The 26868-nt window shown below is 52.0% G+C and overlaps 1 protein-coding gene across 2 annotated transcripts in view; it reads left to right on the plus strand.

Moving 5' to 3' along the window:
• Positions 1-627: 627 nt before the first annotated feature.
• SLCO2B1 (solute carrier organic anion transporter family member 2B1) overlaps positions 628-26868 on the plus strand; it is a 55573-nt gene continuing 29332 nt past the window's right edge. Inside the window, exons 1-7 of one of the 2 annotated variants that reach the window (XM_024254567.2) lie at positions 630-920; positions 12214-12344; positions 13524-13661; positions 15357-15519; positions 18747-18980; positions 19240-19338; positions 21971-22161. In XM_024254567.2, coding sequence (XP_024110335.1) covers positions 905-920; positions 12214-12344; positions 13524-13661; positions 15357-15519; positions 18747-18980; positions 19240-19338; positions 21971-22161 — 972 coding nt within the window. In that variant the 5' untranslated portion in view covers positions 630-904. 2 annotated transcript variants of the gene reach the window in all.

The following is a 26868-nucleotide window of genomic DNA, read 5'->3' on the forward strand; positions in this document are numbered from 1 at the left end:
CTATCCTCAGTCCTCAGTCCAGGAAACTCTGAGAATTTCATATTTTCCATTCTGTTCCCCTCCTCCTTTGCCTAGATGGCTGAAATTGATGGACCTTCCACCATGAGCTCCACCCAGGCAGGCTGCCACTGGATACTTAGTGGACAGAGCCCCTTCTTGCTGTGGATCCTTGGAGCTCAGGGAGAAGATGAGGGATTTAGTGAGAGGGCACGTGGGCTTGAGGGGGACAGAGCTTCAGTGAAAGAGGAGAACTGCTAGATGGGGGAACAAGGGCTCTCTATGGGGCCCTCCTATCAAGGGAGGGCAACAAAAGTTCTGTGAAGGGAGCGAGAGCTTGGTAGGAGAAGGGCTCAGGTGGAAAATGGGAGTGCAGTGAGGAGACTGGGGGATGAGTGTGGAAGGTTGGGGAGCTTGGGGAGACCCATCAACATCCCCCCTGTGTCCCCACCTCTCTGCTGCTAACAGAGCAGGGGAAAATACCTAAGGGAAATGCTGAGGCAAGAGGCTGGAAAAGGACAGGCTGAGGCTGAGCCTCAGGGAGGCGGGGTGCAGCTTCCTCTTCGCGGAGAGGCTGGACTTGAACAAACCCAGCCTCCTACACAACCGTGGAGCCAGGGCGAGAGAGACACAGAAGGAGCAAGTGACCCAGGGAGACAAACACTTGGAGATACTTGGGGCTGAGTTTGAGCAAGACTCCCTAACCTGTGCCTGGACGAGTCTGATGTCCTGTGTGGCCCAAGAAGAACTGACCCAGTGTCTGGAGCTCCCACCATTATTGCATCCCTGCTGTGGCTCACCTGCTGCTGTCTCCAGGAGCCCATGAGAAGATTTGCTTCCTCTCCCCTGCTAAGCTCCAGGTCCTGAGATTGAATTAGGGGCTGGAGCTCACTGCACTCCAGTAGTCATGGGACCCAGGATAGGTAAGTCCGAACAAATTAAGGAAGGGGCATGGAGAGCGAGCCTGGGGGACATGTTCCCAGAGAAAAGGGTGAGGCCGTAGAGCCAGAGTGGGTGGGATGGGTGCTCACAGGTGTTGGCACAGAGCCAGGCACATGGCCGGAGCTCAGTGAAGGTGTGTTAAATGAATGAGTGAATGACTGGAGGAGCAGGAGGGGACACTATTTACTCAGCTGGAGCCAGGGAACCCAGCCAAACCTCGTTGATGAGGCCGAGACTTAGAGGACAACAGAAAGACAGGCCCCTGACCCCCTCTTCGAGCCCTGTTTCCCCTCTCGAAGGAGACAAAGATAGAGACAGACAGAGCAGAGAAAAAGAGAAAAGTGTAGTCAGACAGTGCAGACAGGCAGGCTCAAACGAAGAGGCACACAGGAGGTCGGAGAATGCAGTATCAACAGGTATCAGCGGGAGAATGCAGGGAAAGGTAGGGAGGTCAAACCGGGAGATAGGGCTGCGGCAAAGACTAGGAGAGACAGAGAGACAGGAGACAGAGCAGGAAAGAGAATCAGACAGGGACAGGTGATGGAGAGCTACAGACAGACCTGCAGGCAGAGTCAGAAGATCCACCCAGAAGACCAGGGGATTGAGAGTGACCTGCAGAGACCTGCATGGGTCTCTGTGCAGTGAGGTCTCTTACTGTAGAGTGGGGAGGAGGCTGCAGGAAAAAGGTCTTGAAGCTCTGCCTGCAGGGTGACAAGGAATCACCTTGTAGCGAGGGCAGTGTTTCTGGGAACAGAGCACCTGGCCCAGCATTTCCTGGGAAGGCAGTATGGGTAGAAGAAACAAAGGATCTTTCTACTGGGAGAACTCCAGATTAGACGCCCTATAGCGGTCACCTTTGGCCTCTTTCCCAGCTATTGATCCTCCCCTGGGCTGTGTGAGCCTCACAGCCATTTGGGCAAGGCCCCACTTGCTCCCAGAAGCCCAGCAGGGAGAGCTTCATAGGCCATGGAGACAGACCCGGCTGAGGAGCAGCTGCAGGGACTCCAGGAGAACGCAGCCATGGCTTGGGGACTGCAGTATGGCAGGAAGGGTGGGATAGATGCCTCCTCTTAGGGCACCTCACAGGACAGATTAGAATGAGGTCAGATTTGGGTGGGATAGTTGCGGGGGGCGGTGTGAATGGGCCATTGACAAACCAAATTCCCCATCAGCCTTGGCTCAGTATGGATGGGAGGGATGGAGAGCTGGGGGGTGTGGGAACTAACTAGAGACTTTGGCTGCAATACGCCTCCCAACAAGTCCCTCCAGGACTATTTTTCTGTCCCCTGCAGGGCCCAGCTCTGGAATATTCTCCAGGTGCCCCCTGACCTCCCACACAGACAGCGGGAAGCTGACCCCAGCATCTGCCTGGTGGGCCATTGGGTGCCACCTCTAGCCTTGCTTCCCGAGACCCATTCTGGGCTGTGGCCAGGCTCACCACACTACTCTGAGGGGTGTGGGAATGCAGGTGGGGTAGGATACAGAGCCTGAAGCCTGGGAAGAGTCCCCAAGGGAGAGGGGGAAGCTGTCTCAGTCAGGGCAGACACCAGAGAGCAATGAAGGTCAGATCTGGCTCCAGCAGAGCCCCTCCACCCACTCACCACATACCCCTTAGGCAGCAGTTTCCCTGCCAGTGCCAGAGCAGCCATTCACACACACACAGTGTGACTCAGAGATTTCATTTTCCCACCTGTTCACCTTTGCTCAGGAAGCCCCTGCCCACATCCCATCCTGGTGATATTTGCCCTGTTTTCCAACTCTTCCAAATGCCAACTCCTCCAGGAAACTGTTCCAGATTCTTCCAGCTGGGGGTAACCTCTCCCATATGCTGTTTGATGACCATCTCTTTGAGGTTCATCCCTCCTTGTTTCCGGTATTGCTGTTCCTCTCTCCAGCCCATCTGTGTTCAAATGTAAGCCATTCTAGGGCAGACAGTTGGGGCGAGGGAAAGAACCAGCAGTCCCAGGTTCAAATTCCAGCACTGCATCACTGGCTTTAAGAGAACTCAGTGAAATGTCCTTCCCTTTTCAATAGGTGAGAAACCAGTGCTCAGAGAGGGCAAGCAAGGTCCAAGCTCACCCCAAAGTAAACAGCAGAGTGGAGGCCAGCCCCCAGGTCTGCCTGGTACCAGAGCTCTTCCTCTCCAGTACCAGAGCTCTTCCTCTCTGTGCCATTGCCCTTGTGCTTTCTCTTCCCTTCCACCAATCCTACACAGGGTGAGCATGCCAGGGAAGGAGATAGCACTGCAAATGCTTAGAAAAGTGACTACAACTCCATGTCTGTGGAGCTAGTGAGCTGCCCAGTACCGTTGGAGGAGCGGGGGTCACTGGGCAACACCTTGGGAAGTTAAGCCAAAGAAGCTGATGGGGCCCAGTCACAAGGAACTTGTATGCCAGGTTAGGCACATGGACTTTATCCTAAAGGCAATTGGGAGCTATAGAAAGTATCTGAGGAGGAAGTGGCCCTGCTTCAGTGGCCCAGAGAATCTGTGTCCTGGGAACATTCATAATAACCCCACTCATGTGTACAGTACTTTTTTTTTTTTTTTTTTTTTTTTGAGACAGAGTCTCACCCTTTCACCCAGGCTGGAGGGCAATGGCACCATCTCGGCTCACTGCAACTTCTACCTCCCGGGTTCAAACAATTCCCCTGCCTCAGCCTCCCAAATAGCTGGGATTACAGGCACTTGCCACCACACCCAGCTAATTTATGTATTTTTAGTAGAGATGGGGTTTCACCATGTTGGCCAGGCTGGTCTCGAACTCCTGACCTCATGATCCACCTGCCTCGGCCTCCCAAAATGTTGGGATTACAGGCGTGAGCCACCGCACCTGGCCGTGTGCAGCACTTTTGTGATGACAAAGCACTCTGGGCCCATTTTCCAAATGAGGGACAGGAGTTCGAGACAAGCCTGACCAACATGGTGAAACGCCCCCATCTCTACTAAAAAAAAATACAAAAAATTAGCTGGGTGTGGTGGCACATGCCTGTAATCCCAGCTATTCTGGAGGCTGAGGCAGGAGAATTGCTTGAACCTGGGAGGAGGCAGAGGCTGCAGTGAGTCGAGGTTGCACCTTTGCACTCCAGCCTGGGCAACAAGAGCGAGACTCCATCTCAAAAACAACAACAACAACAACAACAACAAATGAGGAAACAAAAGCTAGGAGGAGTTCTGTTACCTGCCCAAGGCCATGCAGCTACTCAGCAACAGAGCTGGGGCTCAAACTTGAGCCCCCCACTGGTAACAGAGCCCTTCCTGGCTTCCTCTTCCCCTCTTTCTGGACAAATCTGTACTGAAGGCTCCAATGTTCCCAGCCTGTGCCTGGTGAACATAGGCCTGAGGGAGCTGGCTCTGCAGGAAGCCTGCCCTGACCCCAGGGTCTCTGGTGCCAAAACAGCCTGAAGACGGTCATTTGGGTCACCTTGTGTTTGGAGCACTAGAGCTTCATGATCCCAGTGAGATGGGATAACATGGACCCCTTAAGGGGTCAATTTAAGCACAGAGAGAGATTAGCTGGGACCACATGGAGGGAACGGAGTATAGCCTTGAGACATAGCTGCCTATCACTGAGCCTCTGGCTCCTTGTTTTAGGCATAGGGAGACCCTCCCTCCAGGCCCTAGTTGCTATTTTTTAGGTCATCCTGGGTCTAGATGGGGTAACCAGGGTTACAACTAGGAACAGAAAGTCTCAGCTCAGGGTCCCTGACTGAGCTGGGAAACCACCAGAAAGTTTGCCTGGCCCCTCCACGACCCTGCCAGATCTCCTTCAAGAAACAACAGCTGGAGTCTCACAAAGCTGGACCTCAAGCATGCTATTGTCCTCCCAGCAGGACCTTGGGTGGTCTGCTGGGAGGAATTTCCCAAATATGACAGCCAAGCCCAATGCCTGGAGACACGCCCCCTTCCTGCCTTTGACTCTCTCTCCTCCAGAATGCTGGGCCAGGCCGAACAAGGAACTGGAGCATTCAAGGCCGTCATGCTGCCCGCATCCCAACTCATGTGCACCACCGCAGTCCCCACCCACAGACCCCGTGCTCCAGCCTTCTCTTCCCCTTCATTTAGTTTAGTTCAATTCAACAATCTTGTTCTTTTATTGAGATGAGTTTCACTCTTGTTGCCTAGGCTGGAGTGCAATGGCACAATCTCAGCTCACTGCACCCTCGGCCTCCCAGATTCCAGCAATTCTTATGCCTCAGCCTCCCAAGTAGCTGGGATTACAGGCACACGCCAACACGCCTGGCTAATTTTGGTATTTTTAGTAGAGACATGGTTTCACCATGTTGGCCAGGCTGGTTTCGAGCTCCTGACCTCAGGTGATCCGCCTGCCTCGGCCTCCCAAAGTGCTGAGATTACAGGTATGAGCCACCACGAGGCCAGGTGTGAGTCAGGCCTCGAAAGATAAGTGGTTTGCTGGGGAAGAAGGACACTCCAGGGTGAGGGTACAGCTGGTACAAAGGCTTTGAAGTGGAAAAGAACATGACGAATTTGGGGAATGGCAAGAATCTATTGGAGCCAGGGAGTAATGCTCACTACGGTGGGGAGTACATGGGATGGGACTGGCTTCCACTAGCCTTGACCTCCTTGGGACTGAGCCTGTACTCACGGTTTGCAGATGGAGCTGGAAGTTGGGGAGGGGCTAACCATTGTTGAGGACCACAGTATACCAGGCATAGGACATTTTCCTTTAATCCTAATAAAAACACTGGGAGATAGACACTGCTCACTCACTTACAGAGAAGAAAACAGGCTTAGAGAGGCTAAATCAGATGCCTTAGGTCACACAGCTACGATATGAAAAAACAAATATTTGAATCCAAAGTCTTCTCACCCAGAGGCTTTCAGCAGGGAACTAACATGATCCACCAGGACTGGGGGAGTACAAGACAACCTCTGCCCTGGGGGAGTTTATTGCCTAGTCAGGCAGATAAGAGGGAAACATAAGTAATGCAAGAGAGTGACCAGCAGAAATTGGCCTGGGAGGGGGGTTTTATGGAGGGAGAGATGAGAGATGAGCTGGGCTGCAGGAGCTTGGCAAGGGGATCTGTAGGCCCAGGGAATCCCAGGCAACTTAGGAGGTAGGAAGGGCCCAAGGCAGGGGCTTGTGGCTTTGAGGTTGGCTGCCTCCCACCCCAACACCTCTGGAGGGGGGTGTCTGCCATTATCATGAGGAATGCATTGCCCAGCATCTGCTGCTGGTGTTACCAGAAAGGGGTCTGGATCCAGACCCCAAGAGAGGGCTCTTGGATCTCGTGCAAGAAAGAATTCAGGGTGAGTCTGTAAGGTGAAAGCAAGTTTATTAGGAAAGTAAAGGAATAAAAGAATGGCTATTCCATAGGCAGAGCAGCCCCGAGGGCTGCTTGTTGCCCATTTTTATGGTTATTTCATGGTGATATGCTAAACAAGGTGTGGATTATTCATGCCTCCCCTTTTTAGACCATATAGGGTAACTTCCTGACATTGCCATGGCATTTGTAAACTGTCATGGCGCTGGTGGGAGTGTAGCAGTGAGGACAACCAGAGGGCATTCTCATCGCCATCTTGGCACTGGTGGGATTTAGCCGTCTTCTTTACTGCAAGCTGTTTAATCAGCAAGGTCATCATGACCTGTACCCTGGGCTGACCTCCTATCTCATTCTGTGACCTGGAATGCCTAACTCTTTGAGAATGCAGCCCAGTAGGTCTCAGCCTTATTTTACCCAATCCCTACTCAAGATGAAGATGGAGATGGAGATGGGTAAGAATCTCAATTCAACGGTTTTGGATTTTGTGGGGAGAGAGTCTGAGAATCTGAGGGCCACAGCCTCTTCCCTTGAAGGGCTGATCCATCTTTCAGGAAGTTTCTGTAAAGAACAATCAAACCATTTGCTTTGGACGGACAGTCTAGGAAGAGGAAAAGTATTGCTAATGAAGACAGTGAAACAGCAAATACCACCATGTGAATGTAGGCGGTAAGGTACAGTTGGGGTTTTTAGCTCTCAGGCTGAATGTGGGGATAGATGGTTTTCGTCCTCAGGAGATGCTTTCTGCACCAGGAAGGAGGGATTACAGTCCCTGCACTGTAGCTGGGGGCTTCAAGCCTGTATCACTGCCTCCTAGCCCACAGAGGGAGAGAGATGATCCAGAGCTGGATGAATGGCGATGTCAGGATGGAGGGGTTTACCTGGAGGAAGACCAGGTGTGTGTGGAAGGGGATGGATCCAGCTGGGCCGTATTGCCTCAGATGTGCTTGAATATTTATCAGGAAAAGAGAGCAAGGGCCACCTATATGCCAGGCCAGCTGCCCCAGAGGCCTTACCTCTTTGAGGTCGTGTAGAGGAGAAGAGATTTCTTGTCCTCACTCTTTGCTAGGCTGGTGGCTGAGGTCCCTATAACAAAAGAGAGCTTAACGGGAGAAAAGTATACACATTTATTTGGCTTTTAAAAATTTAATTTACTTTATTATTATTTTTACATACAGATGGGGCCTCACCATGTCACCCAGGCTACTCTGGAACTACTGGGCTTGGTAATTCTCCCACCTCAGCCTCCCAAAGTGTTGGAATTACAGGTGTGAGCCACCGCGCCTGGCCCAAATTTATTTAATATAAGTTTTACATGACGCAGGGGCCTTCAGAAATGAAGACCCAAAGAAATGGGAAAACGTGTGTATTCTTAAACTTTTTAGTTTTTATTATTTTGAATTAAATTAAATTAATTAATTAATTAATTTTTTGACACAGGGTCTCACGCTGTCGCCCAGGCTGGAGTGCAGTGGCATGATCTCGGCTCACTGCAACCTCTGACTCCCAGGCTCAAGTGATCCTCTTGCCTCAGCCTCGCGAGTAGCTGGGATTACAGGCCTGCACCACCATACCTGGCTAATTTTTTGCATTTGTAGTAGAGATGAGGTTTCACCATGTTGCCCAGGCTGATTTATTATTTTTTAATCATCTAGCCTAAAATGTCAAAAACTTTTGACTTTTTATGCCAAGTTTGATGAAGAAGTATATAGTTGTGGAGAAGTATTGCATGAAGAGGGTGTGAGCTAATGGTGATACACTTGGGGGAAACTAGCAAGGCCTGTTTGTTCAGATTCTTCTCTGTGTCCTTGCATCTTTAAAGTTAAGGCTGTTTCTTTTCTCCAGGTAGAAAGAGAGCAACTCTCAAATGAGGATTTTATGACCTGTTTCAGGGTGAAAGGCGGGAGAAGGTCAGAGTGGGGTGACTATCCTAGGTTTTATGACCTGCTTCTACTGTTTTCTCAAATGTGGCCAAGGTGCCATATTTGGGGAGTAGTGTGTCCTGAATTCCATCAGTAAATACTGTTATTTTCACCTTAAAAATGGGGAAACTGAGGCTCAGAAAGCTCAAGGGATGTGCCCAGGCTCACACGGTGGGCTTGTAGCACAGCTGGAGTTCCAACCTAGGTCTGAGGCCTTAAAGCCTATTCTCAGCCTCACATTTCCCTGAGATCTGCCCTTTGCAGCTGGGAGGCAGCCAAAGGAGGCAGAATCCTGGGCCTTTCCTGCAGAGAACAGTTTAAAGGAAGGTGGTCCTTGCAGTCAGGCTTGTCTCTGAAACCTTCCTCCTCATCACCCAGACTCAGGTGGTGTGGAGAAGGCTGACTCTACCCATGAAGGGCAGCCCCTTGAAGGGTGAGTCTCTGACTGACCAGATACCTGGGAAATGAAGTTTGTGGCTGACAGACTTTCAGGAACTTGTCTGATTGTCTTATGAGGAGCTGCAGGCGGGTGGCTGACTGACGGCCTGAATGGACAGCTCTCCTGAAAGACAGTAGCCCGCTGGCTGGCTTACCAGCAGGTGGACACGGTGTGCCTGCCTGAGTGATTAGCCAAGTGACCGACTGACAGTCAGGCACACAGACCTATTGCGGGTCAGCTCAGGCTGCAGGTCCCTAGCCCCTGGAGCCACCTGGCCTACCTGGGACCCCAAAACTTAGCTGCCCACCTGGGAGAGAGGGACTGGGTTTTTTAAACTGGGGCCTGGCTCCCTGCCCCCAGGTCCCCTCATTCCCACAGGCGACCACCTGCCCAGCCCAGGTTCAGTCCCATGGCCGTCCCCTCCTCCTGTCAGGGGTGGCCCCTGACAAAGGCCCCACAGAACAGGGCAGGGCCTCAGTGCCCTTCCACAGGAGGACATGCAGTCCTGGACTCGACCATCCTTCCAAGGGGAGTTCCGCCCTGAGTCAGGGAGGCGAAGGTTTGTTGTCAGCGCGTCAGCAGAGAAAGGCTCGGAGGAAAGGCTCGGAGGGGGTGGACAGCCTGCCTGACAAGCCCCATTCAGTGACCAACTGACCCCCAATACATGACTCGTGCTCCTCTCAGAGCCTGGAGGAATGTGGCCATTGCTTCCCTCCCCTGCCCAGAGGCACAGGCTGTGGACTTTGCCCTCCACAAACAGCCGTATCTCTAAAGGATAAAGTACTCCCAGGAAGGCTTTGAGCCTCGACAGAAGAGGCTGGGATTGAAGCTTCAGGGAGAGCCAGAGGTGAGGCTGGAGTGGGAGCTCACCTGAGGCAGGTGAGCAGGCTCCATGAGTGGGCAGGTGGGAGGCCAGGGGGCTGGAACTGGGGCTAGACAGGCTGGGGCACAGCAAGGATGCCTCCAGTATACCCAGGAAGCTAAGTGGAGGGTCCAGGGTCTGGCCTGGAGGCGGGGGCCTCACGTTCTGAGCCGGCCCACAGGTCTTCCACCCCTCTCCCCCATCCATTCCTTGGGTTTCCTTCAGAGCTGGGACTCCAGGTCAGGGACTTCTGCTCCCAGCCTCAGCTCCTGCTCTCTCACCTGGTTGGCTTGGCCCCTTGGTGGACTGGCACTGCTACCTATGAAGTGACTCGGCTAGGTTTGGGTGGGCCAAGACAGAGAAAAGCACTGCGCTTCTTCCCCCTGTCAAACTTGTACAAGGAGCATTGAGTGATGTTGAATTTAACACCTACCTGGGCTTGAGTCCTGGGACCAATGCTAACCAGCAAAGCTAGTTCCTGTGAGCCTGGGTGTCCTTATCAGAAGCACAGAGATAATAAGACACCAAAGGGACAGAGCTGTGGAGAGGGTTCATGGGCAAGTGCACAGAAAGCCTGTGGCACGGAGCCCAGACTACAGCAGGAAACCCACTGCGGCTGGTGAGAGGAGCTGAGGCTCAGAAATGGTCCCCTCCACCTCCTCTGGGAGCCTTTGCTTTGAACTGCCTTACTTCCTCCTTGCCTTTAAAGTGACTCCCACTGAGTGTCCCACGACACTCCTCTTCCCTAGGTCAATTTCCCATCTCCTCCTATCAGGTGTCAGTTTTGTTTCAACAGTTTCTTGCTTCCTCTGAGTGTTTATGCCCCCCAGAGGGACTCCTCCCTAGCCACACGCACTTCCATTTCCTCAGCCAAATTCCTCAACCTGTTTGTATAGACATTTCTCCAAAGCAAGATATACAAGTGGCAGTAGGCACATGAAAAGATGCTCAACATCATTAGTCATTAGAGAAATGCAAACCAAAACCACACTGAGATACCACCTCTACCCTATGAGGATGGCTATAATTGAAAAGACAGACAATGAAAGTATTAGCAAAGATGGAGAGAAATTGGAACATTGCTGGAGGGAGTGTAAAATGGTGTTGCCACTGTGGAAAATGGTTTGGCAGTTCCTCAAATAGTTAAACATAGAATTATTTTATATGAACATATGACCCAGCAATTCCGCTCCTAGGTGTACACCCAAGACAATTAAAAATGTATGTCTACATAAAAATTTGTACATGAATGTTTCTAATACCTGAAACTTGAAAACATCATGCTAAGTGAAAGAAGCCAGTCACAAAAGGCCACATATTGTGTGATTTCATTTATATGAAATGTTCAGAATATAGGCAGATTCATAGAGACAAAAAGTAGATTAGTGTTTGCCAGGGAAGAGGGAGGAATGGAAGGTGACTACAGATGGGTACGGGACTTCTTATGAGGGAATGAAAATATTCTGGAATTAGATAGTGGAGATAGTTGTACAGCTTTGTAAATGTACTAAAACCCACTGGATTGTGCACTTTTAAAAGGGTGGATTTTATGGCTATGAATTACATCTCAATTTTAAAAATCCTCAGGCTCCTAGGTACCTTGTAAGAGGAGCACAAAAACTTCACCTGTGGTGGTTCAGGGCCTCTGTAGCCCCCTCCCTGAGTTTGTCTTTCAGCCCTGGAGATAGAGTGAGAGTCCCCCAGGTCAGAGGAATCCTGAGGTCAATTTTCAGGCTCCAGAAAGCGTGCTGAGTGAAAGGAAACTCCTGCCGGTGGTGAGAGGGACATGAAACAATGGAGGCTTCCGGCAGGAAGTGGAGCTGCAGGAGGGGAGGAAGACCAAGGAGGCCTGGGCTGCCAGGAGGAGCAGGTGGTTTCAGTCTAAATGGAAGGGTGGAGTCTCAAGATTGGACTTCCAGGCTCCCCACTGAGAGTGAGCTCAGGAGACCCTGGGAGATGCCTCTGAAGGGGCTCAGCTTTCCTCTCATTGCAGTGAGTGAGATACTGATGCTTACCATAGTTACTATGTGAGGAAAGCCAACATGTGTAAAGGAGGCCAAGGGTCCAAGACAGCTCTGTGTCCTCAGTTATCACCCCATGGGCCTCTGTCCACAAGGGTGTTAAATGAGACGAGCTCAGAGGGCCCTTTCTGCCCTGACCAGCAACATGGTCTGATGGTGTGATTTGGGGATTGGCTGGTTAGCTCTGTGATGACATGCACAGGGGTTCCCTGTACAGGGGTTGAAATCTACTCCATTACACCCCAGAAAAGCCTTTATTCCCTGACTATGGACCTAGCCTTGACCCTGCACCTACCCCAGACCTCTGATCCTAGACTGAGCCCGACAGTCCCAGGCCCAGACTCAGTCTCCAAGAGCACGGGTTGTCTCACAAGCCAAGGCAGGCTGAGAGTCTTCACGGCCTACCCTACTGCTGGGGCCACTACCTGCAGGTTTGTTGTGTAGAGAGGTCAGCAGCTTCTCCCTAGAAGGGAAGTTTTGCTGGGAGCAGAGTGAGGTGTGAAATAGGTACCCAGTAGGTGTTGGATCAGTAGGGGCACAGGGATACACACCCTTTTAGGAAAGTCCCTTCCAGAACTGTGACCTAAGAATGAGGAAGGCTGAAGGTGATTTGATTCTCAGATTTTCATCAACCACTAAGAACTCTTCTTCCTGAAAGACCTTAGTTCTGAGGTCTAGGGCTACCTAATCAGGTCAGGGCCATTCTGTGGGATTCTATCTATTCTCTTTTCCTGGTTTTCTGTCCCTCAGGGCCAGTGAGTGAGGGACCCCAGGTACCAGACAAGGAAACCAAAGCCACAATGGGCACAGAAAACACACCTGGAGGCAAAGCCAGCCCAGACCCTCAGGACGTGCGGCCAAGTGTGTTCCATAACATCAAGGTACCTCTCAGGGCCTGGCAGGGGCCTCCGAGTCTAGAAGAGCAGGCTCTGCCACGTACTGGCTGTGTAATGCCAAGGAAGACTTTCTCTGAGCCTCGGTTTCCTCATCTATAGAATGGGTGGCTGTGAGGATCAAAGGGATGGTCTGCGAAAGCACTCAGCTGGGTTTCGGGCACATGGAAGGTGGCCAGTACATGTTCGCTTCTCCCAGAGAGGAAAGGGGTGCTCTTGGAGTAGTGCAGGATGAGGCACCCCTTGTTTCCCACTTTCCCAGAGAAATAGAGAAGTGCCCTGGGGATCCCGAACCTATGTGGATACTGGGAGTCCTGGCTCCACCAAGAGCAGCTGTGAACATCCAGCGTCCACTGGAGCCCACTGGGTGCCAGGCGCTGTGCCATGTGCCACTCACACGTGATCTTATTTAGTTCTCACAATATCCCTGGGAACTCAGGCTGTTGTCCTCATTGTACAGTTGAGGAAACTGAGACTCAGAACAGAGTGAATATATTAAGCTCTGTCATAAATACTCTATTTTTTAATCCTTTGAAGTTTTTCTTCTCTTAGGAATTCTCTTAGAGTTTTTCAGGAGGAGACTCCAGGCAGGCTGGGATGTTTGGGGTGGGGTTCAGTGTGTGCAGGTGGCCTCACAGTGCCACTCTGGGAGAGGACTAGTGGGGGTGGGATGGAGAAGGATCTGGGTGAATCTGGGATAGCTTCCCTGAGAGAGGGGCAGGATGGTGGAACTGAGAGGAAAGTCCAGCCCAGCCAAGGGGGGCTCTGAGAGTCAGAGGGGCTCCCACCATTCCTGGCCATGGGAAGACCCTACTCTTGGTCTTGTGGCTCTTTAATAGTCCCCAGGCTCCTGGAGTGTACCCAGGACAGCTTTTCTAGTTTTTAGTCCTGTGTGAGAAGCTGTGAGCTACACCAGTAACCGTCTCTCTCTGCCCCCTACCTCCTCTGGCCTTTCTTCCCTTTCTCTCTTTCTCTCCCCTCCCTCCTCCTCTCCCTGTCTCCTTTGGTCTCTCCCTGTCTCTCTTCTGTTGGTCACTCTCCCGCCCTCTGTCTCTTTCTGTGACTCTGTTTCCCCATCTCTACCCCTTGCTGCTGTCTCTGCCTCCTTCCCCCTCTTTGTCTCCTCCTGCACCGCCCACCTCTGCCTGCCTCTGGGTCCCCCTACAGCTGTTCGTCCTGTGCCACAGCCTGCTGCAGCTGGCGCAGCTCATGATCTCCGGCTACCTAAAGAGCTCCATCTCCACAGTGGAGAAGCGCTTCGGCCTCTCCAGCCAGACGTCGGGGCTGCTGGCCTCCTTCAACGAGGTACAGTCCTCGCCCAGCCACAGGGGTGGACACTGAGGGAGGCTTGCACCGCACCTTCCACAAGCCTCCCCTCTCACTACCCCACCTTAAGGCCTTCCCCTCCCAGTGCCCTCAGGCAACCCCTGTCCCAGCACCTACCTGACACCTCAGAGCATTTGCAGCTGTCTTCTAGGACCTGGACTTGGCTGTCTCCCCTTGGGAACCTCTAAAGGGTCAGGTCCTGGGATATTTCAGAGCTAGCCAGGGTCCGCATATCCACCCACTCCCACTTTGTGTCCCTCACCTTTTCAGGCACCCAACTATTGCCTGTCCCAGGAAGGAATCAAAGAAAGCCACTTCAACAGTAGTGAGAGAGGCTTAAATCGCATCGAGAGAGAGCGGAACCTCTGGGCCTTGGGATGGTGGGTGGAGGGATACCGCAGCGCAGGGTGTCTGTCCTTAGAACTGCCTGGGGATTCACAGGCCTGTGGGGCCCGCAGCCAAGCAGGGAGGAGCAGATGAGCTGCTTTGGGTGGATTTGGAGATCAGAGTCCAGCTGTGCCCCAGTCCTTCAGTCCTTCCCCCACCAGATGTTTTTACCCTGAAGGAAGTTGTCTTTCTCCCCTGTCCCCAGGGCAGATTCCCATGAAATTCTCCCTCCTTGGTAATGTGTCATATTCCTCACAACCCAAGGCCGTCCAGCTGCAGCGTCCCCAGATCCTCCTCAGCACCCGCCTCAGAGGTGGGAGGGGAAAGTCCTTACTTTGCTCTGGGAGCTTGGGCAAGTCACTCCCCTGTCTCTGGGCCTCAGGGCCCTATCTATGGATACGGCCACTATGGAGTGTGGCTGTCCTTTCCAGGGGCAGCCATCCCCTGGCTCCACCGCTGATACTGCCCCACTGCCCCAGTGAGGAGTATCTGGGACTCACCCACGGTCACCAATCAATAAGCAGCAGAGCCAATGCACCGCCTGCTCATGGTGGCGGAGACTGTCCCTGCCCTGCATGCACTGAAGTCCCCTCCTGAACTCACATCCTAGGACTGTGATCCTAAGGCTCAAAATGTCAAGCCTTGGGCCAGGCACGGTGGCTCATGCCTGTAATCCCAGCACTTTGGGAGGCCGAGTTGGGTGGATCACTTGAGGCCAGGAGTTCGAGACCTGCCTGGCTGACATGGTGAAACCCCGTCTCTACTAAAAATGCAAAAATTAGCCGAGCATGGTGGCGCATGCCTGTAATCTCAGCTACTTGGGAGGCTGAGGCAGGAGAATTGCTCGAACCTGGGAGGAGGAGGTTGCAGTGAGCTGAGATCACACCATTGCACTCCAGCCTGGGCAATGAGTGAAATTCCGTCTCGAAAAAAAAAAAAAAAAAAAAAATTCAAGCCTTGACCTGGCTTTAGACTTTGTTTATGACACTCCTGAAACTCAAAATCCCTTCATTCAATGGCCCATCCTTCCCCATGTTCTAACATGGGGTCCAATCTGTGTTCAAAAATGGAATTGAACTCCTAGCTTTCTCCACTCTGCCCTCATTTCTCTCCCCTAAGGGGGCAGTGCGGCCCTTCCGAGGGGGACCCAGGAGAGGGACCCAGATGATTTTTATTCAGCCCATTATTCAGATGGGCATACGGAAGTTAGAGACAGAGACAAGGATAGTGCAGGCCCCCAGCCCTGGGCACTGTTCCACCTTAATGGGTCACCTTGTCCCTTTGCAGGTGGGGAACACAGCCTTGATTGTGTTTGTGAGCTATTTTGGCAGCCGGGTGCACAGACCCCGAATGATTGGCTATGGGGCGATCCTTGTGGCCCTGGCGGGCCTGCTCATGGCTCTCCCGCACTTCATCTCGGAGCCATACCGCTATGACAACACCAGCCCTGGTAAGAGCAGCAGGGGCTGGGCAGGAGTGGGACGTGAGCCTGTGCATTGCTTTGCGCTGGGGCCCACCCCACAGGCGTTCATCGGGCAGGATACACCCCAACACCCCAGGACAGCTGCTAGTCCCCCACCCAACCTGGCTCCCCAGACCCCAGCCCAGGTGGGTCTCTGGCAGACCTGGGGAGTGGGGTAGGAAGTAGGCCCTGCGCAGAGGGGTGAGGGCCTGCTTGTATATCACTGTGGGTTTTTTTAGGTGAATTTACAACGCAGCCTACTTTGAGGTCCTGGCAAGCAGTAGACCCTCAGGAATTGCGTGTGTAATAATAATAGTGTCATATACTACTTACTATGCACCAGACACTGCTCTAAGCACTTAATTTGTAGTTGTGCATTTAATCCTCATAAAAGACATTGGGAAAAGAAAGAATGAATGAGTGAATGAACAAATTTTAAAAATGAAAGAATTCTGGACAGGAATGGTGAAGCCATGTTCAGCCCAGTGGGATTTTGTTGAGGCCCTACTTGACAAATGGATGCCTGTCTCTTACAGAATGACCCTAACAACCTGATCATTCACTTTATTCCTTCCCTCTCCTACCCACTCACCCACCCACCCTCTCACCCATCTGTCCATCCATCCATTCATCCATTCATCCATTATCTATCCACCCATTGATCCATCCACCTACTCATCCATCTATTTATCTATTCAGCCATCCAATGGGACACCCAACAAACTCTTAATGCTGCCTACTTCGTGCCTGGGCCTCTCAGGGGAATCAGTCCTTTTTACTCTAGGGAGCTCCCAGCCTGGGAGAGGAGACAGACAAGACAAAAAACAATTGTGTGAGGAGGGAAGCACAGGGGTGGGAGGAGCCCACACCCCAGCCTGGCATGGAGGAAGCCTTCCTAGGGGAGGAAGACTGTCAGAGAGCAGGTTTCCTCCCTCATTCTCCCACCAGCTCACACCTCTGAAGTCCCACTCTGTACCAGACCAGAGGCCAGAGATAGGGGAGAGAAGATGAAGCAGACATGACCCAGTGGGGTGCAGGGTTGGAGTGAGCACGGGCAACTCTGCTACAAGGTATAGAGCCCAGGACCTTGGGAGGTGGCCAGAGGAGGCCATTAGAGCCCTGAATAGGGGAAGGACCCTGGCAACTGGAGGGAGCTGGAGGGGCTAGAGGAGGTGGCACTTGAGCTACAGCTTAGAGAGAAGGTGGGAGTTGCAGGTGGAGGGGAGGGCATGGGTGCAGAGGCAGGGAAATGGGAAAGCCCAGGGCGTGCATGAAGAATGCAGAGTGGTTCTCTAGGCCTGCATGGAAACTTGTCAAGAGAACTGCTTGGAATACCAAAAAATAATACTTCCTCACATTTCTTTGTACAGAATTTTCACTTTACAGATGTTTTTCTGTGCAAGGTCACGCATGTTCTTCATCCTTACTACCATACAAACCCCTCTGCAATAGGTGCCCCTGAATCCTCAAGCAAAGCCCTTCTGTCTGAGCCTCCATCTTTACATCAGCCCAAAGAATGGGAGAGATTCGGGGATCTCCAAACTCCCCTCCTGTTCTGACACTCCAGGCTATTCCATTCACTCATTCTTCATCCAATACTGATGAAGTTGTGTTCTGTGCCAGGCCCTCTGCAGGGCACTGGGGACACAGGGATGGGGAAGGCAGACATAACCTCTCTAATAATTGTTGCATCTAACGTCTAGTAGGCCCCATGCCCAGGCACACTCACCACCCACCACTCTTAATGTTCATGACTCCAGGAGGCAGGAATTATCATTACTTCCTCACAAGTGAGGAAACCAAGGCTCAGAAAGGAGAGGAACTGCCCCAAGGACACACCCAGGTAGCCCTGCCTTAGCTGCTGTTCTGAACTGCTGAATTCTTCCGCTTCTGAATTCCTTATCTGGAGAACTTTGTTCTTTCTTTCTTTCTTCTTTTTTTTTTTTTTTTTTTTGAGATGGAGTCTCACTCTGTCACCTAGGCTGGAGTGCAGTGACGTGAACTTGGCTCATTGCAACCCTTGCCTCCCAGGTCCAAGCAATTCTCCTGCCTCAGCCTCCTGAATAGCTGGGATTACAGGCATGTGCCACCACTCCCGGCTAATTTTTGTATTTTAGTAGGGATGGAGTTTCTCCATGTTGGCCTGCCTGGTCTCAAACTCCTGACCTCAGGTGATCCACCCCGCTCAGCCTCCCAAAGTGCTGGGATTACAGGCATGAGCCACAGCGCCTGGTCAAACTTTGTTCTTTCTTTCATTTGAAAGATGAAGAAACCAAGGCCCAGAGTGGGTAAGGGCCTCTGTCAAAGTCACACAGCAAGTCCCAGGCAGCCGCCGTGGAAAGCTTCTTTCACGTTCTTGACCTTGGTTCACATGGCTCTTTGCAGCCCAAGGGAGTGGCTCTCCGCGCTGGGTTGACACAGTTCAGAGTCCCAGCTCCATAAATGGAGGGCCGCAGAGAGAAGGCTGCTTCTACAGCCACATTTGGGATAATAATAGTGTGAGGGTCTCCTCAAGTTTGCTCACCAAATATTGGTGAGCTCCAGGGAACAAATAGCAGGTACTAAATTAAGAAATTCTTTTCTGTACTCCGCATCTGTGTCCCAAGCTGACACTGAGCCCTCCTGCAAAGTGAATGCCAAGGGCCCCAGGGCCCTCCACAATCCAGCCCCAGCTGCCCCACCCTGTTCCACCGTGCCTTCAGCCCTGGCCTTGCCCTCACACTTTGTGATCTAGCCATTCTGAGCTTCTCATTCTCCTGGCACGGTGCCCTTTCAAGTCCCTGGGTTTTGCCTGTACTGTGACCTCTTCCTGGAACACCCCTCCCCTCTGTCTTTTTCTGGAAAATCGTGTTTATTCTTCTGGACCCAGTTCAAACTGCACCACTTTTGACCACCCCGCCCCACCCAGGGGCCACCGTTGCTATGGCACTTGCAAATGCATCAGCTCAGAAAGGCGGTGTAGGGCAGTTTAAGAGCATGGACACTGAAGCCAGACCTCCTGAGTTCCAATCCTGGCCCTGTCCCCTTACTAGTTGCTGTCTAAGCATCAGTTTCCTCACCTATGAAACAGGCGTAATGAGAGCACTCACCCCTGAGGTTTGTCGTGGGGCTCAAATTATTTGTATACACAGCACTTAGAACAGTACCTTCCCCCGGGGTAAGTGCTATTTAAGTCTCAGCTATTGTTGTAATATTTTTTCATTGTCATCTCTCAGAGGATATGCCACAGGACTTCAAGGCTTCCCTGTGCCTGCCCACAACCTCAGCCCCAGCCTCGGCCCCCTCCAACGGCAACTGCTCAAGCTACACAGAAACCCGGCATCTGAGTGTGGTGGGGATCATGTTCGTGGCACAGACCCTGCTGGGCGTGGGCGGGGTGCCCATTCAGCCCTTTGGCATCTCCTACATCGATGACTTTGCCCACAACAGCAACTCGCCCCTCTACCTCGGTGAGGACCAGTGCCATCCCTTGGCCTCTGAGGGTCAGGCCAGGCTCAACTAGGAGGAAGAGAGACCCAGGGTTGGGGCTGGAGATGGAGTCCCTGACCCCTGCCGCATCTGGCCAGTAAAGGTCCAGGGAAGCCCTGGAGAGTTCCCCATCCCTGACTACGGGAGACAGAGTGTTCTTGCCCATCAGAGACTGGGCAGGCACTGGTCTGCAGAGGGAAGCCAGGGCCAGAGGATCCTAACTCAGGCTTTGTGTTGTAGGGATCCTGTTTGCAGTGACCATGATGGGGCCAGGCCTGGCCTTTGGGCTGGGCAGCCTCATGCTGCGCCTTTATGTGGACATTAACCAGATGCCAGAAGGTGAGCCTCAGGAACACATGTTTGCTAGACCCTAGCTAACTGACTGCCACTCTCATAGGAGACACTGAGCCAGGGGACCTCGGTTCAAATCCTAGCAGCACCACTGACCTTGGGCAAGCCTCTTAGCCTCTCTGAACTTCAGCTTTCTCATCTGTGAGATAATCTCTGCGCTGTCTGTCTCCTAAAGCTGTGATCAGAGTCCAGTGAGATGGTGGAGATAAACTGTAAAGTGCCATCAGATGAGGAACCGTGGTTGCCATCACTACTATTACTAGGAGTCTTCGCCTTGTTCCACACCCCACCTTCACCAGGCCCTCAGCCCCCTGCTCACACATGCTGTGGGGCAGGTGGAAGAGTGTACTCTCTTGCCTGTAGGGAGCCTCTGTTTTTAGGGGAAAACAAGACTTGAGTTAAACAGAGAGGACAGTGCACACTGGAGAGAACTTGTGGAGCAGAACTTGGTGACTCAAAAGTATTACTCTGGGCCTCTCTCAGATGGGACATTTACTGTGACCTCTAAGAACCCTTCTAGTTCTAACCAGCTCAGAGTATAGGAAACTGCCAGGGGCACCATTTGGGAAACAGTAGTCTCTGGTCCAGGCAGTGGTCAGAGTGGGCCAAGGAGTGGGACTGACGCTTGGTCTGAAGGTGGCCAGGAGGGAGGGGTGTTGGGGGTTCCGGGGCTCTGGAGTCCTTGGAGAGCAGTAGGGTACTCCTGTTAGAGCATGTCCCTGTGGCATCCCAGCTCCCAACTCGTCACACCAAGCAGCTCTAGATGTGCCTCCTGCCTCCTGCCTCCTGCCTCCTGCCAGTCTCACCTGCAGACTTTCTGCCAGGTCCTGGGAGCCTCAGGTGACGTGTGTGTGGCTGAATGAACATGCAGACGCTGCTTTTTGTTCCCCAGCTTTTGCCCACAAGCGCCTCCAGCCCGAACAGGTCTGCGCAGCTCTGAACAGCAGCCACTAGGGACAGCCCTGCCCCGCCCACTTTCCTTCTGGAAGGCTGGGTCCAGAGTGTGGGCTCTGGCTGCAACCCCTCCCTCCCCTGAAAGAAAAGTCCTGGGAGTCAGGGGTTCCCTAGATTTCCCTGACACACCTCAGCTCCATGCAAGGGGGTGTGTTTTCTGACTCTGTTGACATTGTCCAGGCAGACGGGGCATCTCCACAGGCAGATGTGACGTTTCTGTGGACCGAACTGCCACCTTGAAACTCCGTTCTCTATGGAGGATTTCACAGGGTGGGCAGATCACGCCAGCTGCAGGCACAGACTGATATGAGAGAAGCAGAGGGGTTGGAGAGGGGCATGTGTGAGCTCTCACCAGCCTGACATGGAGGCAGGGAAGATAACAAGTAAGGAGAGAATCAAGTCTAATCAGTGCAAAAGCCAAACCCATCCCCGGCTTTACAGGTACATTTGCTAAGTGCCAACTGAGTCCTTTGGTCCCTGCCTGGGAGGAACTTAGGATCAAGCACCAGGGGAACAAGCTCTGTATGTGGGGTTGGTATATCAAGGAGCATTTGGTTTTTCTTGTTGTTTTGAGACAGGGTCTCACTCTGCCCCTCATGCAGTGGCACAATCCTAGCTTACTGCAGCCTTGGATGCCTGGGCTCAAGCAATCTTCCCACCTCAGGCTCTTGAGTAGCTGAGACTACAGGTGTGCACCATCACACCTGGGTAACTTTTTAATTTATTTGTAGAGACAGGGCCTCACTATGTTGCTCAGGGTGGTCTCGAACTCCTGGCCTCTAATGAGCCTTCCACCTCAGTTTCCCAAAGTGCTGGGATTACAGGCTTGAGCCACTGCACCCAGCTCGTTTGTATTTTTATGAAGCATTTTTGGATGCTGTGGAAATTGAAGGAGAATGTACGCAACTCAGCCTTGGGATTAAGAAGTATGACGGGAGCTTTGTGTGTTCCAGCCAGGAGGTATATCTGGGATAATCTAGTCCCAATTAAACCTAGTGGGGGATCAAAATCATCTGGTGAACTTGTTAAAGGTACGGGTTCCTTGGTCACCTTCCCACCCCACTCTGTGGTCATTCTAAGTGGGTCTTTGGTAACGCCAGGTATTTTTGACAAACATCCCTGGGCATATTAATCATCATGAAGGTCTGAGAAACACAACAGTAATCCTAACCACTCATTTAAGAATAATAATCACAATAGCAATGAGAAGGAGGAAGAGGAGGAGGAGGAGGAGCAGGTACCTATATGGCACACACTCTTCTAAGTGCTTCACATCTATTTCGTTAATTTTCATAATAATCCTATGATTTGGAAGCTACTAATATCTATATTTCACAAAGGACAAAAACTGAGGCACAAAGAGGTTACCTAGGTTGCCCAAGGTTATGAGTTAGTAATGGAATTCAGACCCAGCAGTTGACCTCCAGAGTCCATGGCCCTGACCACTGGACTACACTGCCTTAGTAGTTGAAGAAGCCAAGGCTCAGAAAGGGCCAAGGACTTGCCCAGGGTCACACAGAACACACCTGGCAGAGCAGACTGGAACTCAGGTCTCCTGACTCCTAGCCTGGGCCACTTCATGTCTCAGAGGCCAGTCCCAGGATGGCAGCTTAGAAGTGACAGCCTATCATCCTGACCCTAATGTCACCATGCTCTTCTCTTCCAGGTGGTATCAGCCTGACCATAAAGGACCCCCGATGGGTGGGTGCCTGGTGGCTGGGTTTCCTCATCGCTGCCGGTGCAGTGGCCCTGGCTGCCATCCCGTACTTCTTGTTCCCCAAGGAAATGCCCAAGGAAAAACGTGAGCTTCAGTTTCGGCGAAAGGTCTTAGCAGTCACAGACTCACCTGCCAGGAAGGTAAGCTCCCTCCATGTCACCTGACTGGGTCCAGGCTCCAGCACCACCCACTTGTTCTCCTTTGTAACATTACACTTCGGCTGGGCGTGGTGGCTCACATCTGTAATTCCAGCACTTTGGGAGGCCGAGGCAGTCGGATCACGAGGTCAGGAGATCGAGACCATCCTGGCTAACATGGTGAAACCCCAGCTCTACTAAAAATACAAAAAATTAGCCGGGTGTGGTGGCGGGCGCCTGTAGTCCCAGCTACTCAGGAAGCTGAGGCAGGAGAATCGCTTGAACCCGGGAGGTGGAGGTTGCAGTGAGCCGAGATTGCACCACTGCACTCCAGCCTGGGCGACAAACAAATACTCCATCTCAAAAAAAAAAAAAAAAAAAATTACACTGCATCTCCGCTGGGCACTATACTTTCTGCCTGGGCTCCATCACATCTTTCTGACAGCCTTGCACAGTGAATATCACCTGCCATCTCCACAGCTGAGGAGACCCAGAGCCAGTGTTGGAAAGTGACTTACCCAAGATCACAAAGCCAGCAAGCAAGGGCAGCGCTGGGATGAGAACCCGCACCTTTCTGAGCCCATGCCCCTCATACTAACCACTACAATATGGCCTCTGTGCTCATCACTTAAAGTTTTTGTAAATTCTGAATGTGCCATAGGAATGTTAAGAATTGGGAGAGAGGGTAGGACGGTCTGGGAAGACTTCCCTGAAGAGGAGGGATTTCAGCTGGACTTTGAAGGATGTGTGGAAGCACAGAAAGGAGAGAGGAACAGAGATTCTAGGCACAGAAACATCCTGCGTGAAGGATTTGGCTGTAGAAATAAACCTGGTCCTTCCGGGGACAGTGAAGGGAATAAACACGCACAGAGTGCAGGCCCCAGGCAGGATCTGAAGAACAGTCCATGGCCTCCACCCTTCCAGTGGGCACAGTCTAGGGAGGACACAGACTCACGGACAAGTCACGACCGGTGTGATGCTCCAGGGGTATCTAGAATCCTCCTCCTCCACTCTTGGGGCAGGTGGGTCTCTCCTCAGAAGAGGATACAGAGGCCCGGCCCAGTGGAGGGATTTGCCCAGGGTCACAAAGCTGGTAGGAGAGGACAGGATCATGTGAGCCACTAGGCAGGATAGCCATTCTGGGCCAGGGACTTCCAAGTTTTCCAGATACCCACAAAAACATGAGGCCTGAAAAACAACAAATTGGCTTCAAATTAAAAAGAAAATGACAAAATAGAAACAATTTTTAAAGTTTATTTATTTGTTTTTATTTTTTGAGACAGAGTCTTACCCTATTGCCCAGGCTAGATCTCGGCTCACCGCAACCTCCAACTCCCAGGTTCAAGCGATTCTCCCGCCTCAGCCTCCCAAATAGCTGGGATTACAGGCGTGTGCCACCACACCTGGCTAATTTTGTATTTTTAGTAGAGATGGCATTTCACCATGTTGGCCAGGCTGGTCTCGAACCCCTAACCTCAGGTGATCTGCCCACCTCGGCCTCCCAAAGTGCTGGGATTACAGGAGTGAGCCACTGTGCCAGGCCTAAAAGTTTAATTACATGCCAGTAATGTCAAGTTCATTAATTTTTTTAATACTTATACACATTTCATTACATTCTGAAAATTTGTGCATTAGATTTCCTCTTTCTCAAGTACAGGAGGTGGCTGTTAAGAAATCATAGACAATCATAAATTAAGTAACTTACTTGTTGCTAAGTAATTCTAATTTCAAAGGGACAATTTATAAAAATCCTGTTGAATGTTTTTGCTGCAAGAGCATTTCTGTGGCAGGTTGATGCATTTGAATATGTTTGGAGAGGGTGGGGGTGGGGGTGGGGAGAGAAATGAGACAGCTCTGATGGTGGTCCAGGCCAGGTGGAAGCCGTGCATTGGCAGTGAGGGGATAGAGGTGCATCTGGGAGCTACCCAGGTTGGGGACTGCACATAGCTGTCCTGCTATGGGATTCCCCAAGACAGTGATGAGTTGGGCTGATGCTGGGATTGGGTGCAGCTGTCTCAGATGCAGGCGGAAGCAGCTGCCAGGGAGTGAGCACTTTCAGGGGAAGAAGACAGTTTGGAACCACAGATGGGCCTTTCTGATTCTGCCTAGTTCAGGCCAAAGTTCCGAGAAGATGAAATTCCTAGAACTTAGAGGTGGAGTGATGTTTATAAAGGAAAGAGAGAGAGCCTATATTGCTGGTTACAGATGATCTCCAAATTGAGTCCTAAATTTGAACAGAGAAGAATGCCAGTTGAGCCACGGGTGGGATAGGTGACAGAAGCAAAGTTTAGGGGTGGGAGACCACGCTGGGCTCTGTCACATGCTAGTCACGTGACCTTGAGCAGCAAGCCACTTCCCCATTCTGTGCTGCTGTGTAAGATGCCGAGGCTAGGTTCCTGGAGCAATATCCTGTGCGCCTCAGGTTCTAGGTTCCTGGAGCAATATCCTGTGCGCCTCAGGTTCTAGGTTCCTGGAGCAATATCCTGTGCGCCTCAGGTTCTAGGTTCCTGGAGCAATATCCTGTGCGCCTCAGGTTCTAGGTTCCTGGAGCAATATCCTGTGCGCCTCAGGTTCTAGGTTCCTGGAGCAATATCCTGTGCGCCTCAGGTTCTAGGTTCCTGGAGCAATATCCTGTGCGCCTCAGGTTCTAGGTTCCTGGAGCAATATCCTGTGCGCCTCAGGTTCTAGGTTCCTGGAGCAATATCCTGTGCGCCTCAGGTTCTAGGTTCCTGGAGCAATATCCTGTGCGCCTCAGGTTCTAGGTTCCTGGAGCAATATCCTGTGCGCCTCAGGTTCTAGGTTCCTGGAGCAATATCCTGTGCGCCTCAGGTTCTAGGTTCCTGGAGCAATATCCTGTGCGCCTCAGGTTCTAGGTTCCTGGAGCAATATCCTGTGTGCCTCAGGTTCTGAGAATGCACGAGTCCTTGAGTCGGAGCTGCTATGATTCAGAGACTCAAATTTTAAGACCTGTGTCTCTATGATGCTTTGAAACCCTGGCTCCCCAGCTGTGAACCTGTCTGGCTGTCTGAATTCATTCTGTCAGCACACTGCGGATGGGGAGTGGGGAGGGACGGGGGTGAGAGGTTCTTTAAAAAGAAACAAGGGCTGAGAACATGATGATCTGCTTCCAGCAGCTCTCAGGCAATAAATATTGATGTGGGAGGAATTGTTCCTCCACCTCCCTGAGGCTGCCTTGGCCGGGTCTGCTTGCAGTAATGCCGGTTGGCCTGGCCCAGGAGGGCCACCAATGAGGAATTGAATAAACCAGGAGCAAAGGCCCAATGAGGCTGAATTGGCTGCCAGAAAGTCCAGGCCCCCAGACATGGGATGTGTATCTTCTGCAGGGCGAGAGAATGGGCAAGAGGAGAAAGTGAAGGGCGGAGCTAACTCTGAAATCTCCCCAGGCATCCCCTCCCAGGCTCAGGGCTCAGGGGTCCCCTAAATACCCTCTTAGAAGTAAATGCTGTTTTTAAAGGTATCCAGGAGATGGCAGTATGTAATACAAGAATTATGTGCCCCAGAGAAGGTTTCTGGCCTCGGTGTCTCTATCTGTCTAATGGGCAGCAGATCAGACAAGGTCTGTCGGCTCTGACAGGTTCAAGGCCATCTCCTCTAAATGACTCACTGTCTCTGGAGAAATATGTGAGCATTTTCACAGGGGAAAAGAGGGGTGCATTCCACAGCCCCTGCCCCAAGGAGGTCTGAGAAGGTGAAGGAAGGCCAGATGCAGAGAGACGGGGGATGATGAATGACAGCTCAGGTTTCTCCCACGGCCATGATTATGGGATTCTCTGCCTGGGGGGCAGGGGGCAGTAGCAGTCCCCACAGAGAAGAGCAGGACATGGGACTGGGGGAGGCCATGCAGGGAATGGGAGGTGACAGCAGCCCTACTTTCTTGCCTTTGGCTCTGTCCCTGTATCTGTGGCCTCAGAGCTCAGGTGCTACCAAGAGACCCTCATAAGAGTGACCCAGGACAGGCCTCACCTCCCTCTAGGCCTCAGTCTTCCTGTCTACAATCAGCCAGTCCCCAAGGTCCTGCTAGGCCCAAGGACTCCTGGCAGATGGCTCTGCAGGGTCTGTGGGGTAAAGATGGTCTCTTGAGGGCTCCCTGACAGATTCTTCGTCCCCATCTGTCCCTGTGGTAGTGGTGCTCCCATTCAGCCAGCAACTCTCCTGTGCTTGCCATGCCCTCTGGTCCTTCTGAGAACCTTCCCTTAGGGCTGGGCCAGGGGCTCAGAGGGGCCCAGAGAGCTACTTCCTGGCAGGCAAGCCTGTTCCATGAGGACCTCTGTCCCTCTCCAGACTCTGAGCACCACCAGACTCTGTGACCATAGAGACCAGGAGTCTGTGTGTCTGTTATTTCTGGAATATGTCTGAGAGGTTGGGATTCTAAAATTATATGGTTTTAAAGTCTGTGTTCCTAATAGAGCTTCTCAAGTACTTACATGATGCTGAAAGTCTGTGCCTTGAATGGTCTATGACTCCCCAAATCCACATTTCTAAATGGCTGCAATTTTGGCTAAGAGTCTGTAAGCCTGTGATGTCCATTGTCTCCCAGTCATTAACTTCCATGTACTTCTTCGGGAGAATTGTCAGGGATGGAGGACAGGAGTGTGAGGTGGCAATGGTCCTTCAAACCCAGAACTTAGGGCTGGTCTATTGGGATTTGCCCAGCCAGGAGGCCTCCATTTCCCTGGGACTTTGTGTCTC

Source organism: Pongo abelii, chromosome 9 (genome assembly GCF_028885655.2).
Source record: "Pongo abelii isolate AG06213 chromosome 9, NHGRI_mPonAbe1-v2.0_pri, whole genome shotgun sequence".
NCBI classification, from domain to species: domain Eukaryota; kingdom Metazoa; phylum Chordata; class Mammalia; order Primates; family Hominidae; genus Pongo; species Pongo abelii.